This window comes from Ostrea edulis, chromosome 1 (assembly GCF_947568905.1).
Source record: "Ostrea edulis chromosome 1, xbOstEdul1.1, whole genome shotgun sequence".
Taxonomy (NCBI): domain Eukaryota; kingdom Metazoa; phylum Mollusca; class Bivalvia; order Ostreida; family Ostreidae; genus Ostrea; species Ostrea edulis.
This window is the reverse complement of record NC_079164.1, coordinates 28,631,417-28,648,175: the sequence shown is the minus strand read 5'-3', so window position 1 is coordinate 28,648,175 and position 16,759 is coordinate 28,631,417. Positions and strand designations below refer to the sequence as shown.

Sequence of the window (16,759 nt, the reverse complement as noted above, 5' to 3'; positions counted from 1 at the left end):
TGCAGCCTACTTACAATGTTTTCTGCTGAGATCTCCACCCTCATCTGTTTTACTTCTACAAAATCCGTCACTCCAATTTTGGTGAAAAAAACCTGCCATTTCTGGATTTCAACAGGATTTCGTTTGTTCTGGAGGTAAATTGAATCCAGCAAAATCCAGTCGTATCCTACAATGAGACTTTCTTGTAAATTGTGTACATCCTTTTAAATTTGTTTTAAAACTCTGTATTTTAATTACATCATTATGTATATGAGTTACCGTATATACTTGCATTTAAGTTGGTTTTTTGGGAGTAAAATTTTGACTCTGAAGTCTATGCCTCACTTGTACAAGCATACTATAACCAAATGTTGTTTTTTTTTTATGCACAACTTACGAATTGTAACATTTGATGGTGTTTTAACTGCGTCAATGTCGGTTTAATCAATAATATATCAATGTCAACATACAACATTTAAAAACGAGCCTGATTACTGCCTGATTATACTAGTAGTAGAGTACGTTGGTATTACAGATTTCAATAATCATTGGATGGAACCAATGCGCTAGATATTCTCTACCTTTCAAAATTTGCAGCGTTGGATATGTTCTGTAATAATAATATTAAATAGGATCGCATGTCATTCAACAAACACAGACTGCTGTATGCTACTTTTACAGGAACAAACACAGACTGCTGCATGCTACTTTTACAGGGAACACAGCATGGAGATGGATTCCCTGTATATATCATAATTAAGCTACAGTGGTTAATTGATTATCTAATTATTTGCCAACGCTTTACTGGGGGGGGGGGGCTTAAATATAAATTAAATAGCTCAGACAGTGAGCATCTTGTAACTATATTTTTATTTCAGATATCCAGTTTAATGTGGTATAATGATAAGTCCAATCACTATGCCAAAGAGACATAAAATGAAACAAAAATAAAATAAAGTCTGTAAAATTATTTTCATATTCCAAATGGAGTTATTGGTAATAAAGATCGAGATTGACAATCAGAAAATATATACATAAAAGAGAAACAACTCTTGCTAGAAAATAGGTACTGAGTTAACAGAAAATCTGATTAAAAATTCAATCCCACTTATAAAAAGGTTAATGTAAAATTTCAAAAAATTTCTCTGAAAAACAGGTCCACAACTAACACACGAATCAACTTAAATACCAGTAATCATAACATTGAAAAGTATGTTAACATGATATTGTAGAGATATCAGTTTAAAAATTGTAGATCCTTTATGTAAAACATCAGTAATTTTCATATACTTGAGTCTCATTTGATTAGCGAGTTCAACACAAGAAATATCAGGAATGCGTATAAGAAATCCCCTCCCCCTTTTATCCTGTACCTGGTAACTCAGCCTGTAGATTGATGGCATTTTTGTAATCTGGTGGGAAATGTACGGGGACCTGGGAGGGATTCTGCAGACCTTTGTTGGTTTTCAATATGGCTGACTTTCCCAGCTCCTCCATATTAATGAGTGATGGATCAAGGTCTGTCTGTTCCTTTATGTACACTATATAACTGATTAAAATATTCTCCTTCTTATCCTGAAAAAGTAACACAACTGACTGCTCAGAACCATACATACAGTAAAACAATGGTTACAGCAAACACAATTACAACAAGAGCTCCGCAAGGTGAGGCATACCCCCTTACAATGAGTGTCTACAAGCTTTTTCTATGAAGTCCCATAATGACCTTGACCTTTTAATCCTAAATTCAATAGGGTATTTATCATTAACAAAGCTACATGTAAAATCAATCAAGCAACAAATGTGGCTTGTAGAGCTTTTTCTATGAAGTCCTGTAGTGACCTTGAATTTTGACCCCCAAATCAGTAGTGTTCTTTTTATCTTGATCACAAAGCTACCTGTGAAATATTAAATCAATCAAGCAAAACAGGTGACTTGTAGAGTGTCTACAAGCTCTATCTATGAAGTCATGCAGTGGCCTTGACCTTTGGACTCTAAAATGAATAGGTTTCTACCTTTCTTGAAAGCTACCTGTGAAGTATCAAATGAATCGAGTAACACTCACACACATACTCACCCTCACACAAACAGTCACGTTATATATTTCCTTTTGCAATGAATTGCGAGGGATAATAAATTCATGCTTACAGCAAAGTGATTTTCATTTCATATTGTTTTAAAACATATTATGAACTAATTGGACATAACAAATTACGTTGGTGATGATTCAAAATTATTCATGCCCAGCACTCTGCTGTAAGCTTGTTCTACTGTACACAGTCTCAGTGAGTCTGTAGCTATAGTGTACAACAACTCAAGGTTAAAGGTTAGCAAACTTGACAATTCCCAAACTTTAAGACTCATGGTCACCTTCTGACTGCTCGTGTAAGACCACAAACAAAATCTGACATAAACAAATAGTATATAAGCCTACATTTACAAGTTCCCAGAAATAGTACACTAAACACGGACCTTCCACGAGTCGGACTGGAGAGTAGGAATGATGTGGTGACAGATGACCTCGCGAGGAGATAGATGACACACTCCAATCTTCTCTAACAACTTCTGGACCTGCGAGTTCACCTCATTGTCAGTAGTAGAAACCAAAAGTGGGTGGACTGTGTTCAAATCCTGCTGTAGCACTGTCATAGGGTCTGTGCCAAGAATATCAATAAGATGATGTTAGAAAATACTTTACATAAATTCATGTTTCACCTGCACTATAGTCAAAATCTACCCCCTTTTCTACTAACCTGAAAAAAGCTCTGACCCATAAAATTCCATTGCCATTTCTCTCCACAAAGTTATTTCCAAAAATTTGAAATAGTACTAAAAAACCTTTTCAGAATTTTTTGTGTGAGTTGACTCAAATTGAAGAGTGTGCTCCTTATAGTGTATGTAACATGTGCTCTAAATGATCACCAACCACCATGATCTCATATTTTTTGCCCCACAATGACATATAAAACAATAAAGGTTTTATTAACATGCAATTGGAAATGCCTCAAGTTATATGTACAAGTAATACACTGTGTAATAAATATAAATGTATTAATGATAACGAAAACAATGTCTTCCCTCTTACTACTAATCAACAGTGACCTTGACCTGTAACCTTTTGAATCAGAATCAAAAAGCATAAGTGCGAGACTGATATGGTGAAACAGTGTCCATAACATATGCTATATATACCCACATATGCATACAAGGGCAAACCATGATTGTGTATTTCATTCCTGCATTTTGTTTCAAAGGGGAAATGACGAACATTTAATTTTTTTCACTACAAAATGTAAACACATAGCATATTTCTTCTTACCATTATAACTAAACCCAGTGTTTTCAGACAGAGGGAAAAAGATGGTGCTGTTGTTTGTAGACTGTCTCTGATAAGTCGCCAATGGAATGATCTTCATGGCCTTCAGTTTGTCGTAAATGGACTGGTTGTCTGAAAACTCATCCAGACTTCTGTACACACAAGCCATCCACTTAGCAGTCACAAGGATATCATTATCTGTTCATCAGAGAAAAAAGGAGATCTAGGGTGCTTTGTATTTATGTTAAAAAGTTGGCAATGCTTACTTTTTATCATTAAATCCTCTGCAACAAACATGATTTCTATTCTGAGCTTGGCTGATGCTGTCAATGCCAGTTTTACCAGGTAAATGGAAAATACCCTTAGTGTTTTCATGTCTTTGTATGAGTTTTCAAATTCACTTTGACATTTTTAAAGGTGTGAGTGTTCCTCACATGCATCAGAGACAAAAGAATTTACCCTAATATTGCTGAATTTTGTTGTATCACAACAAGTGGGAATAAATTTGTGGGTGGATGTCAGAAAGCAATCTCTTCTACATAGGTGACAACATTGATAAAACATTCTTTCTCCCCGGAATAATAAAATCTCTGTACCTCTGTTTTCATTTTCAGGGCTGGATGACCACTGCTGCAGTAAGGATTTCCCAATCAGAAGAAGGTGCTCTGTATTTAAAGCTTCTATACCCAGACTTTGGGTCAGGGTAGAATTTAACATGGATGCCACGTCACGGTGGAGATAGAAAAGATTAAGAGTCTCCTTCAGAAGGTCAGAGGTCACAACCTCCAGGATTCGCGGGTCCTTCACTATAACTGTCTGAGATGGAATTTTCCATGAACACTGGCCTGTTAATAAACAAATGAACTAAACATGATAAGGACTCTATTTACCCACCATAATTGACATTCATGCTTTTCTTTCAAAAATGATTTGTGTTCTCTGCAAGAATCCCTAAGCAACTCAATTGTTATTCTCAGTTTGATCAAAATGACATTAAACAGGAATTATGATGTCAAAAACATGATGTTTAATTGCAATTTTGGTACATGTATTTTGAAATAAAATTGCAATTTTTCATGCAGTTTTTCTTCTAGACTACATCGAGGCTTAGACAAACTTCATATCATACCATATATTTATCTTTTCAGTACACATATATGATCATGGTAAAATTTTGATTGTGGATCAGCTCTTTGGACGAATAGGACATGCCCTTATTCACTCCACTCTTAGCATTGATTGGCAAACTTAAAAACCAAAAACATGTAGTCTGCGGTGTAAATATGTTTGTAGATTTGGTGTCGTTTTAGTGCTAGGTGTATTTATATGTAATTTCTGTGGTTTTGTTTTATATACATATATGTTTCTTACCTATCTACACATATGTCAAAATCGTTCTTCCCAAATACTAAACAGACAATATTTCAAATCTGGTCTTGTAGCCCTTGAATTACCTTTTTGGTTGGGTTGAGTAGGGATGCACTGCTTGGCTCGAAGTTTCTGTAGAATCTGATTGGCCACTGGTCTGAAGAAATCAATGATTTCATCCTCAACAGGAACAAACTGCAGGAAGGCGGACACAGCCTCCATGTTAGTGAAGTCTCCATGACTCTGTGAATTCATCAAATGTACAGACAGTTTAAAAATACAATATGGTTACTTAATTAAATGTACATACAGTTAAATACAATATGATTGATTAATTAAATGTACAGAGAGATAAATACAATATGATTAATTAATCAAATGTACATACAGTTAAATATGAAATGACTAATAAATCACATGTATGAGTTTTGTAAAGCATACTTTGAATGTATCCAGAGCTTCTATAAAGAGGACGTGGATTTCATTACGTAGCCACTGGTTCCACAGACTGTCTCTGTCCACATCCTCACGACTGGACGGAACATCAAAATCACCTAGGCAACAAAGACAAACTCAAATGAACATCAAAATCACCTAGGCACAAAGACAAACGAACATCAAAATCACCTAGGCAACAAAGACAAACTCAAACGAACATTAAAATCACCTAGGCAACAAAGACAAATGAATTCAAAAATGAACATCAAAATCACCTAGGGAACAAAAACAAATAACTCAAACGAACATCAAAATCACCTAGGCAACAAAGACAAATAACTCAAAGAAACATCAAAATCACATAGGGAACAAAGACAAATAAACTCAAAGAAACATCAAAATCACCTTGGCAACAAAGACAAATTAATTAAAAAACGAACATCAAAATCACCCAGGGAACAAAGACAAGTAACTCAAAGGAACATTAAAATCACCTACGGAACAAAGACAAATGAAATCAAACGAACATCGAAATCACTTAGGGAATAAAAAATAAACTCAAACAAACATCAAAATCACCTAGGCAACATAGACAAATAAATTCAAATGAACATCAAAATCACCTAGGCAAAAAGACAAATAAACTCAAACAAACATCAAAATCACCTATGGAACAAAGACAAGTAAACTCCAAATTAAGCAATTTCAAAATCACCTATGGAATAATAAAACAATAGATACCCCCCCCCCCCCCCCCAAATAGTTTGTTAATAAATTTTTTATTTTGACTAGGCAGGCTGGTATGTTCTTTTTTTTTCTTTTCTTGGCTGTAGCATGAGTTACCTTTTCTTTCACACTATTATTCTTAAACACTTGCACATTCAATAATTATTTGATAAAAAAAAATATACTTACAATTCTATAAAAATCTTATGAAAGTTTTACCTAAAAATCTATGAGGCAAGAGAGTTACCTCATTTACATATTAAATTATATTTTAAAAAATGAGAGGAAAAAAATTCCATGCAGTACCTTTTTAATGGATGTGGAAGTGCCTGAGAAACTATTAATTTCTTTGGTCTTAACTTGGAATTAAAGAATGTCAAAATCAATTGGGAATAGAAAAACAGATAAACTTGGAATTAAGGAATTTACATTTATGGAATGTCAAAATCACCTAGGGTACAATACAACGATAAATGAAACTAAGATTAATGGAATGTCAAAATCACCTAGGGTACAATACAACGATAAATGAAACTAAGATTAATGGAATGTCAAAATCACCTAGGGTACAATACAACGATAAATGAAACTAAGATTAATGGAATGTCAAAATCACCTAGGGTAAAATACAACCATAAATGAAACTAAGATTAATGGAATGTCAAAATCACCTAGGGTAAAATACAACCATAAATGAAACTAAGATTATTGGAATGTCAAAATCACCTAGGGTAAAATACAACCATAAATGAAACTAAGATTAATGGAATGTCAAAATCACCTAGGGTAAAATACAACCATAAATGAAACTAAGATTATTGGAATGTCAAAATCACCTACAGAAGAAGGAGATAACTGAACTCGGAAATAAGGTACATCAAAATCACTTGGTGAACGATAAACGTAGATAAACTCTAAATCAAAATTAATAATGATAATTAAATACATATACTGTACATTAAATAAGTGGAAATCCTACCTTGAATGATAAACCGGAATCCATAACTCCTGAGAGGAAGAAAGGCAAACACTGGTTGCTTTGGCGGAACAAACTATATTATAACAAGAAAACCAGCAGGCTGTCATAAGTAAAGTTTTAGAACTAAGTAAATCGTATCATTTATCTCTTATTCTATCACATAAGTAAGTACATACACATAACATATTTCAGATCAATTGACGATGCCTTATTACAGTGTACATCTTACTGTTTAATTCTGACTCCATTACATCCATAAGTATATACATAAATCTGATTGTGACAAACAAACAGTACCTTGCTGTCTTTCTTCTGTCCTGCTGGTCGGAGCGGAAAAGCCAGGGCAATCTCTGTGGACTCCACCTCTACACCTGATTTGGCCTGCAAGACAATTCAACGATTTATGTAAACTCCACACACACAGAGAGGAGACGTCAGAATGAGTGAAGACACTGTTGATCACTTTCTGTTCATGACAACTTTATTTTTGTAAAAATCTGCAGAGTAGTCTTGACACAAAATCAAGTTTCATATGAATAATTCTAAATAAAGTAATGAACACATTAAAGATTTGTGAACATCATCTTTTGCTGATAAATCCAACTTGTCAAGATCGTGTAAATATAAGTCAGTGATCCACAGTTGTAAAACAGTCGGCACATTAACACACATACACTGTACATCTTCTTTAACTTCAATCCCTTCATAACAGGAGTTGTGCACCACCAAATTTTAGCTCACACCACTGACCTGCAATGATATTTTGGAGGCATCCAGCCGTTTCTTGACCACTAGCCATCGGTCCACCTTGTTGCTATGGGTGATCTCCACCACATTCTCTCCAGGGTCTCTCCTGTGTATTTCCTGTACAAAATTCTCCACTCGGTTCTCGATGGTGATATGTCGCAGACGGTTCAGGAACAGCAGCAGGGACGGATGGATGTCGTTGAATCGGGCTGCCAGGGTGGTTGTTTGGGACTTCATGGATTCCTTCAGGGGGAGCACAATCTTTGTCGTCCAGCTGCAAGACATAAATATTTATCATCAGAAATAAAATACTCAACAGTACTCATATCAATAGAAATAAAATACTCAACTGTACATCACCATTAGAAATACAATATCAAACATGTCTTTTATTCCAATTGCCTACAAAGTGAGACAGAGATTTAAATGAGTTCATCCTATGGAGAAATGAAAGAACATACCCCTCATTTTCCTCCCACCGGTCCTCATCCACCCAGTGAGGCAGGATGTACCCCGTCGGTCCTGACTGAACATCAAACTTGATGTGAAAACCATTAGAATGGACTTCTGGTCCATCCGTCACTCGGAAAACGGACTTAAATCCTATGCCTTTCTGACCTGGTAATGCAAAAATTTGTCACATTAGCCCTTTTTGAACAATTAAAAGTGAAGTCCTTTTTGACAACAATCATACTGGTGACTCTTGATAACTCAAAGTTCAAGGGACCTTGATGAAACTTTGAGAGAGTGAAGGTTGAGTCAAATCCAGAAATAAAAGAGGGAAGACTAAGCAATAAATAATTTTTCAAGAAAGTTATGTCTCATGAAGAAATACATCATAGTATCCTGACACTAAGATCTCACAACATAAAATGATCTACAGTGTTAAGACCTTGTGACCACCAGATTTGTATTACTTACCAATATACCCTGCCTTGTGACCACCAGATTTGTATTACTTACCAATATACCCTGCCTTGTGAACACCAGATTTGTATTACTTACCAATATACCCTGCCTTGTGACCACCAGATTTGTATTACTTACCAATATACCCTGCCTTGTGAACACCAGATTTGTATTACTTACCAATATACCCTGCCTTGTGCTTTCCCTTGGTACTTCTTCCCACGTCACAGAGAGCACGAATGTCCTTTTCTCGGAATCCATTCTCATTGTTCAGGACCACCACCCCGTCCAGCCTCATGACAAACTGGACAGACGGACAGTCATTCTTCTGTAAGTCATCTGGGTAGCTGTTGTCGTCAGCATTCTGTATCAGCTCTGCCAAACAGATACAGTGTCATAGTTAGTTATTACATGTTACTACTTTGAAACAATTTGAAAAGCAGTCAATCTTGTCAATACCTAATTGATATTTAAAACATGTGACATTTATTCAAAGCAAGAAAACCACTATGCAATCTTAAATCTATTACTTTCGGATTTTTTAAATCAAATGTGAACAAATTTTTCAATGAATGCTTTATGTACAAAGTACTTCCTGTCCATCTCACCAAGTACAAAGTGTGTGTCCTTGCTGTACAGGTCTTTGGACAGCCTGTCCAGACTTCGGCCAAGCCTCTCTTGCTGGACTCTCATCAGCCGCTGTCCATCTTCATTCAGCTCCACTCCAATCCCAAACTCGTCCCGTCTAATCCGGTCCACAATCTCCCGACAAGCCTGCTCTAAGTCTGTATCCATGGTTACTGATGATGGCATCTTGCTTTCATTGTCCTCAGGCGAGAGAAGGTCAATAGGACTGTCTGGCTTTAACGTGAGATCTAATGAAATATAAAGTGAGATCTAATGAGATATAAAGTGAGATATAGAGAGAAAGTGAGATCTAATCTAATGAGATAAAGTGAGATCTACAAAAGTTGGATTTGATGAGATAAAGTGAATCATAGAGATAAGTGAGATCTACAGAGATGAATAGAATCCTTCATTAGTATGGGATAGGGAAATTCCACAGAAGTAAATAATGAAGGATTAGTTTAGTGCATTAATTTGGAAGCTTTGAGAAGATTTAAAATCATTAAAATCCTCATTCGAACTTTAATGCAAAAACTAATTAGATGGTCAGAAAAAGCATACCCGAAAATGGTTTACATTTCATGTATAATCTAAACAAGAGGCCTACAGGCCTTATCGGTCACCTGAGTACTAGTTAAAAGTATCACTAGTCCCAAGGGCAATGAAATCTAGAAAAAATTCTCTGTTCAAGAGTCCTGAAATTTACAACTTATGTCCCCCTTCTACAAAAGATGCCTCATACCAAATTTGAAAAGAATTGGAAAGGTAGTTATCAAGAAGAAGTTAAAAATTTCTATTGTTCACACATTTAATAACAGACCATTTTGGTCCCACCTTGATACCAAAACCCCTACCCCTGGGATCATAAAATTTACAATTTTGGGGAAGGATTACCTGCTCTTTCTAAATACCCATTTAGCTTCAATTTAGTATCAATAACACTGAAAAAGATGTTACTTAAGTGTTTTACACATAAAGACTATATACTAAGTTTGACCCTGCCCTGGGGTCAGTACCCCTACCCTGGGTATCACGAAATTTACAATTTTGGTAGAGGTCTTACTGCTCTACATCACTATGTATATAGCTTTTCTTACACATGCATGTTTGTAGAGAAGGAGATTTTTGAAAATTGGTCAACTTTGGGCAGTTTTTGCCCCGCCCCTAGGGTCCCAGGGGTGCAGGAATCCTGAAATTTACAATTTGCGTCCCCCTTGTCCCAATGATGCTTCATACCAAATTTGAAAAGAATTGGAATAATAAATTGGAATAATATTTATCGAGAAGAAGTTAAAAATGTTCGATTGTTAATGCACGACGATGGACAACAACCAATCGCAACAGGTCACCTGAGTTACTCAGGTGACCTAAAAACCTAAGGCTGCCCCTCAGAAAGCTATATTAAATCGAAATTTTGAAGCAAACAGCACAAATAATAATTTTATAACATAAATCATAGAAAATACTTGACGTCATAATCAATGATGTTGTAGCAGTTGAAGCCAAAACAATCTCACATGGCTGTCTCACATGAGTAAAGTCAATCTCACACTGGTGATAAAGTGAAAGTGAAACCTACAGAGAAAAAGTTAGATCTAAAGAGATGAAGTTAGACCTAAAGAGATAAAGTTAGATCTAAAGAGATAAAGTTAGATCTAAAGTGATAAAAGTGAGATCTAAAGAGATAAAGTGAGATCTAAAGAGATAAAGTGAGATCTAAAGAGATAAAGTCAGACCTAACAAGGTAAAAGTTATATCTAAAGAGATAAAAGTTAGACTTAACGAGATTTTATTATGTGTACGTACATGTAACAAGTAATAAATGATCATGAATTAAAGAATGTTTGGGCGAAGCAGATAGTTCGACAACATATGTACTTTGCCGTTCTCACTATCCTCAACAGTGTAAACCTTGCCGTTGCTGTCGTCCGTGTTGCATCTATTCGGTTTTATTTTGAAAGACGTTTAGAATGACATCACAATGACGTGATATCACAAACGTTACTGAACTCCGCACCATCGCACTTTGGCGTCCGTAAAGTTAACAAACCATCGCACTTTGGCGCAGACCATTGCACTTTGGCGTGATCATCATACTTTGGAGCGACCATCGCACTTTAGAGTCTTACATATCTAAAGAGATAAAAGTCAGACCTAACGAGATAAAAGTTATATCTAAAGAGATAAAAGTTAGACCTAATGAGATGAAAGTTAAGAAGAAGCCAGCAGTTGGACATACTTGGATCAGAATAGACTACTTTCTGTGTTTGCTTAGATGACCTTTATAAGTTAGTTACCAATGCTGGACTCTTTCTTTTCCTTATCCTCCTCAAGCTCTGCACACTCATCAACGACAATCATCTCTTCCTCCTCCTGAACGTTGAACTCTGCCTCAACCTCCACATCTGATAAGTACGAGGTTAATGAATTGTCCTCATCCTCACTGTCCTCTATAATCTGCAACAAAGAAATCAACATCCCTGGGTGTTAAATGTGTACATGTAAATCATGCAACAAAGAAATCAACATCCCTGGGTGTTAAATGTGTACTTGTAAATCATGCAACAAATGGGTGTCTTGAACATCAATATCTCAAATTCCGTGGATATGTTGAAGTGAGCTGGAAAACCTCACTACATCTTCTTTATATATTTTAACCTCAATATTTCGAACACTCAGATATCTTAAAGTTTTTTTCCAGCCCCATCAAGTTAAAAAAATGAGGTTTGACTGTAGTTGTCTTTTCAAAAGCTGAATCCAGAAATTGTAGCTCTAGAGTTTTTTTCCCAGACAATACGCTAAACAAAATGTTAGAAAGATTAAGACCCTTCCCTGTATAATATACATGTATGTTATTGTTCCAGTCTGTCACTGCTTAATCGAACATGAATATTTTTGGTTGAATGAAACAGGTTTTACTTTTCTTCTTAGTGACCAAACACATCCAAACTCACTTTATTGAAATCAAACAGCCAATCAGTAAGTGATATGACAATTCACCAGTGTTAATTTCACACAATTCTCCACGCAAACAGACACTGTTTCTAGAATGACAGTAAAATATACATGTACCTGTTCCTCATAACCATACTTGACTGTATTTCAGAGATACAAATTACCTCAGGTTCATCTTTGAAGAACTCCTCTGCAAACTCTGGAGCCACCTCCTCTAGAGAAGTGGGTGTTGGTCGACATCGGCCTTGAATACTGTCCATCCACTCAGCTACACCCAACAGACAGCCCAGCTGCTGCAGACGGTTTAATTGAGACACAGTTACACATGACTGGAGAAGCATGGTCTTTGATTTGGATTGTCCGATTACCTGGCCTAGCGGTTCCAGGAACATCTAAAACACAACCACAACTTCCACTAAAATTATCACTCAGTTTTCTTGGTGTTAAAATTACACTGTTCAAATGGTATGGACATCACAACATATTAGAATCCTATACCAACAAAAGAAACTGATCAACAACAACAAATAAGAACCATTTATCCACTAACTCAATAAAGAATAAAAACTCCTTATCCACTAAATCAATAAGAACTCCTTATCCACTAAATCAATAAAAACTCCTTATCCACTAAATCAATAACAACTCCTTATCCACTAAATCAATAACAACTCCTTATCCACTAAATCAATAACAACTCCTTATCCACTAAATCAATAACAACTCCTTATCCACTAAATCAATAATTAATAACAACTACTTATCCACTAAATCAATAATTAATAAGAACTATTTATCCACTAAATCAATAATCAATAACAACTCCTTATCCACTAAATCAATAATAACTCCTTATCCACTAAATCAATAACAACTCCTTATCCACTAAATCAATAATTAATAGCAACTCCTTATCCACTAAATCAATAATTAATAACAACTCCTTATCCACTAAATCAATAATCAATAACAACTCCTTATCCACTAAATCAATAATCAATAACAACTCCTTATCCACTAAATCAATAACAACTCCTTATCCACTAAATCAATAATTAATAACAACTCCTTATCCACTAAATCAATAATTAATAACAACTCCTTATCCACTAAATCAATAATTAATAACAACTCCTTATCCACTAAATCAATAACAACTCCTTATCCACTAAATCAATAACAACTCCTTATCCACTAAATCAATAATTAATAGCAACTCCTTATCCACTAAATCAATAATCAATAACAACTCCTTATCCACTAAATCAATAATCAATAACAACTCCTTATCCACTAAATCAATAAGAACTCCTTATCCACTAAATCAATGATTAATAACAACTCCTTATCCACAAAATCAATAACAACTCCTTATCCACTAAATCAATGATTAATAACAACTCCTTATCCACTAAATCAATAATTAATAACAACTCCTCATCCACGTAGTCATGTCTCCACGGAGATGCTCACTTTTTTCAAATTACAAAGACAAAATAATTTTTCTACAGTTTGTACTTCTTTATGAATGATTGACTTCATTATGAATAATACAATCAAAGTACTGAAGGTACTGAAACGAGGTGACGTTTGGCAGTGAATGGCATGGATTCTAATGCAAGATCGAATTAAATGAAGGATATAATATGTTGGATGGTATTATTTGTAATCCAGAAGCATATGTTATACCTTCAATTTGAGGTAATGAAATGTGTTAACTGTTGAAACATTCTAAAACTGAGTAGCAAGCATAATTAAGCTATATGTGAGAAGAGGCCCATAGGCCACAATGCACATCTGACCTACCAAGGATGTGCTTAGTAGGAAGATTTTTAAAAATGTGGTCCCATCCAACCCCTTGGAGTCGTAACTAAGACAAACTTGAATCTAGACTAACTAAGGATGCTTCCATATCAATATTTTTAATGATGCCTTTGCTGTTCTTGAGAAGATTTTTTTTTAAAAATCCTATATATTTCATTGTAAAGTATTGATCCCCATTGTTGCATACCCTACCCCTGGGTTATTACTTGAACATACTTGAATCAACACTATGAAACGAAGGTTTCACATAAGTTACAGTGTTTTTTACCTCTGTGGTTGTTGTTGTGAGATTTGTAAAAAAAAAAAAAAATGTGACAAAATTTTCACTAATTCTTGGGTATTTCCGCTTAAAAGAGTTCATATGAACAAAATTTATTGTATTCCCCTGCATAAACTGGTAAAGCAGACACATGAAGCAACTGATTTTGAATGCAAACATTTTTGGCAAGTCCTCTGGTTAAGATGTTCATGTGGACAGGCCTGTCTTGCATGCTTGTATAAAACATCACCTTTTTCGAGAACAAAATGAATATCATTCGCATCCCAATCTCCAAACAATTTTTGGTTAACTGCATTAAATGCAATGCACACAAGTGAATTTGCTACACTTTGTTTACCTCTGCTATATTCTGAGAAAGTTTCTGACCCTTTGATGACTATCAAAATCATGATTTTTTTCTTTTTTTACTACCCTTCATATCTGATGACGACAACAACTGTCAACTCTTGAAATAACTCATTCAATTCTTGAGTCAAAGTTAAACCAGTCCAAGAAAATTTCCACTCTTGAAATATCAACTCTTGAAAACAAGTGTCAACTCTTAAGATAATTCATTCAACTCTTGAGATAAATCATATTTCGTGACAAAGAAATGTAAACTTGATTTCCAATATATTACTTCCAATGGAGTTCTTTTCTTGAATAACAAATATATTCACAAAAACATGTTCATTTATATTTCTTAATCAATGTTTACAGCTATCTGACTTGACCATGAAAGACGCGGGAAATGGCGCTCGGCCCTTTCGATCGAAGATTACATGTTTACACCCAGATTTAGTATTAAAATCTCAAAAAATGCGTCCAAAAGAAATATTTTGGTAAAATTGTACGAAATTAACACATTGGGTTTCAGATAATTATCTTGAGTTAATGCGTTGGCAAGAATATATCAGTTCTCTCAGCAAGACGTTTTCTCCTTGTTGATAAATAGGATAGCGTGGCGCGTATGGATACAGAGAAATAGTGCAGAGTTTAATATTAAAATTCTAATTACACACAATTTCTGCTTGATAAATACAACAGATCACATACAAGGAAGACTTCTTCAATCTGACATAAAACAGAATTTATATATAACAGTTTAATAAAAATGGAACATGGTATCAATGTGAACTATTTTTTGATAGGCGATAAATCGGCTAATTAACATAATTTTCAAACATAAGAGGAGACAGCTGTTTACCCAGAATTCCTAGAGAAAAATAGACCATGTTTTCCCCGTCTATATGTGACAATGCGAATGAATACAGAAGCAATGCAAATCGTTTCCTACAGTCCAATTCTGTTTTTCTAAGATCGTGAATAAAATGTTGGCAAACGACAAATAATTTTGATCTTGTTTACAAACCTAAACACTAATTCGCGATTCCTTTTGATGTGTGGACTTTGTTTCATATCGAAGGGATAAAAATTGCGATTTCATAAATTCTTATTTAACTCGCTTATCGTAGAGGGTAAACATATGGATCCTATATCAATCTCAAAGTGAATTGTGACAGCTTTTACGTTGCATTAGCATATGTGACAACAAATTCTTATATTAAAAATCAAAGTGATTTCGCAAATGGTAGTGATTAAAACAGGGCGCCATTGAAGCTGGGGTCTGACATACGAGCTGACTTACGTCACCTCGAAAAATTATCAGTTATCATCAAACAGTCCCTTATTACACATCAGATTTCATTCGAATTCAAAGCGTAATGACTGACAGGACTTGATTAAGTTTTGGGAGCAAATTGTGGATATGTAGCACACACAAAGCTAACACTGGCAGAGAAGAAGAGATGAAATTTATACTATCGAACATTCACGGTACCTGAGAAGCCAGGATCGCACAGGTTTTAACAGGTAAAGTTAACAAGCAGTCCCGAACAAAGTGAACAGCGGCCTCCCCGGCTGACAACCAGATGGTGCTCCTGGTAAAAATCAATCAAATCCAATCTCAGTACTAAAATACATAATTATCATGTTTCCTGTCAGCTTGTCCCTATATATTCAATACTCTACTATTTTTGCATAGTGCACTGTAATTTATAAATGTACATCATCACTATTTCTTTTGTGTGACTTTACTTCTTTGTCTTCTTCAAACTTTTCACATATAAAGAAGTATGTCCTCATTCAAGGTTCAAATTCTGGGCAATGAACTTGCTAAGCAAACAAGCAATTCATTATGCCGCCACATGATAAATTAGATATATATAAAGTTTATCACTATAAACTAATAATGTCAAGGTTTGTGTCATTTTATTCAATAGTGTTATGATTTGCATGTACTATGCCGAAATATTAGTCAAGGTTTGATCCATATTGAACTTGCCTCCAACTCATCCACCATTGGTCAAACCCTGACTATTATTTCAGCATAGTAGATGCAAATCATAACACTATCGTATAAATATCACACACAATTCCATGACAAAGTCATTGACGACTTCCCCACCATACCTGGCACACAGTCTTTTGAGACTTCCCCACCATACCTGGCACACAGTCTTTTGAGACTTCCCCACCATACCTGGCACACAGTCTTTTGAGACTTCCCCACCATACCTGGCACACAGTCTTTTGAGACTTCCCTACCATACCTGCACACAGTCTTTTGAAA

At 35.1% G+C, this 16,759-nt stretch overlaps 1 protein-coding gene across 1 annotated transcript in view; it reads right to left on the bottom strand.

Moving 5' to 3' along the window:
- The window catches only part of LOC125663896 (uncharacterized), a 42,654-nt gene that overhangs the window by 15,417 nt on the left and 10,478 nt on the right, over positions 1-16,759 (bottom strand). The window contains 18 exon segments of the mRNA XM_056142788.1: positions 15-166; positions 1,353-1,554; positions 2,452-2,633; positions 3,299-3,493; positions 3,892-4,140; positions 4,750-4,906; positions 5,105-5,217; positions 6,807-6,879; positions 7,104-7,187; positions 7,557-7,827; positions 8,015-8,171; positions 8,643-8,837; positions 9,071-9,337; positions 11,387-11,546; positions 12,209-12,436; positions 15,968-16,047; positions 16,050-16,067; positions 16,635-16,739. Coding sequence (XP_055998763.1) covers positions 15-166; positions 1,353-1,554; positions 2,452-2,633; positions 3,299-3,493; positions 3,892-4,140; positions 4,750-4,906; positions 5,105-5,217; positions 6,807-6,879; positions 7,104-7,187; positions 7,557-7,827; positions 8,015-8,171; positions 8,643-8,837; positions 9,071-9,337; positions 11,387-11,546; positions 12,209-12,436; positions 15,968-16,047; positions 16,050-16,067; positions 16,635-16,739 — 2,888 coding nt within the window.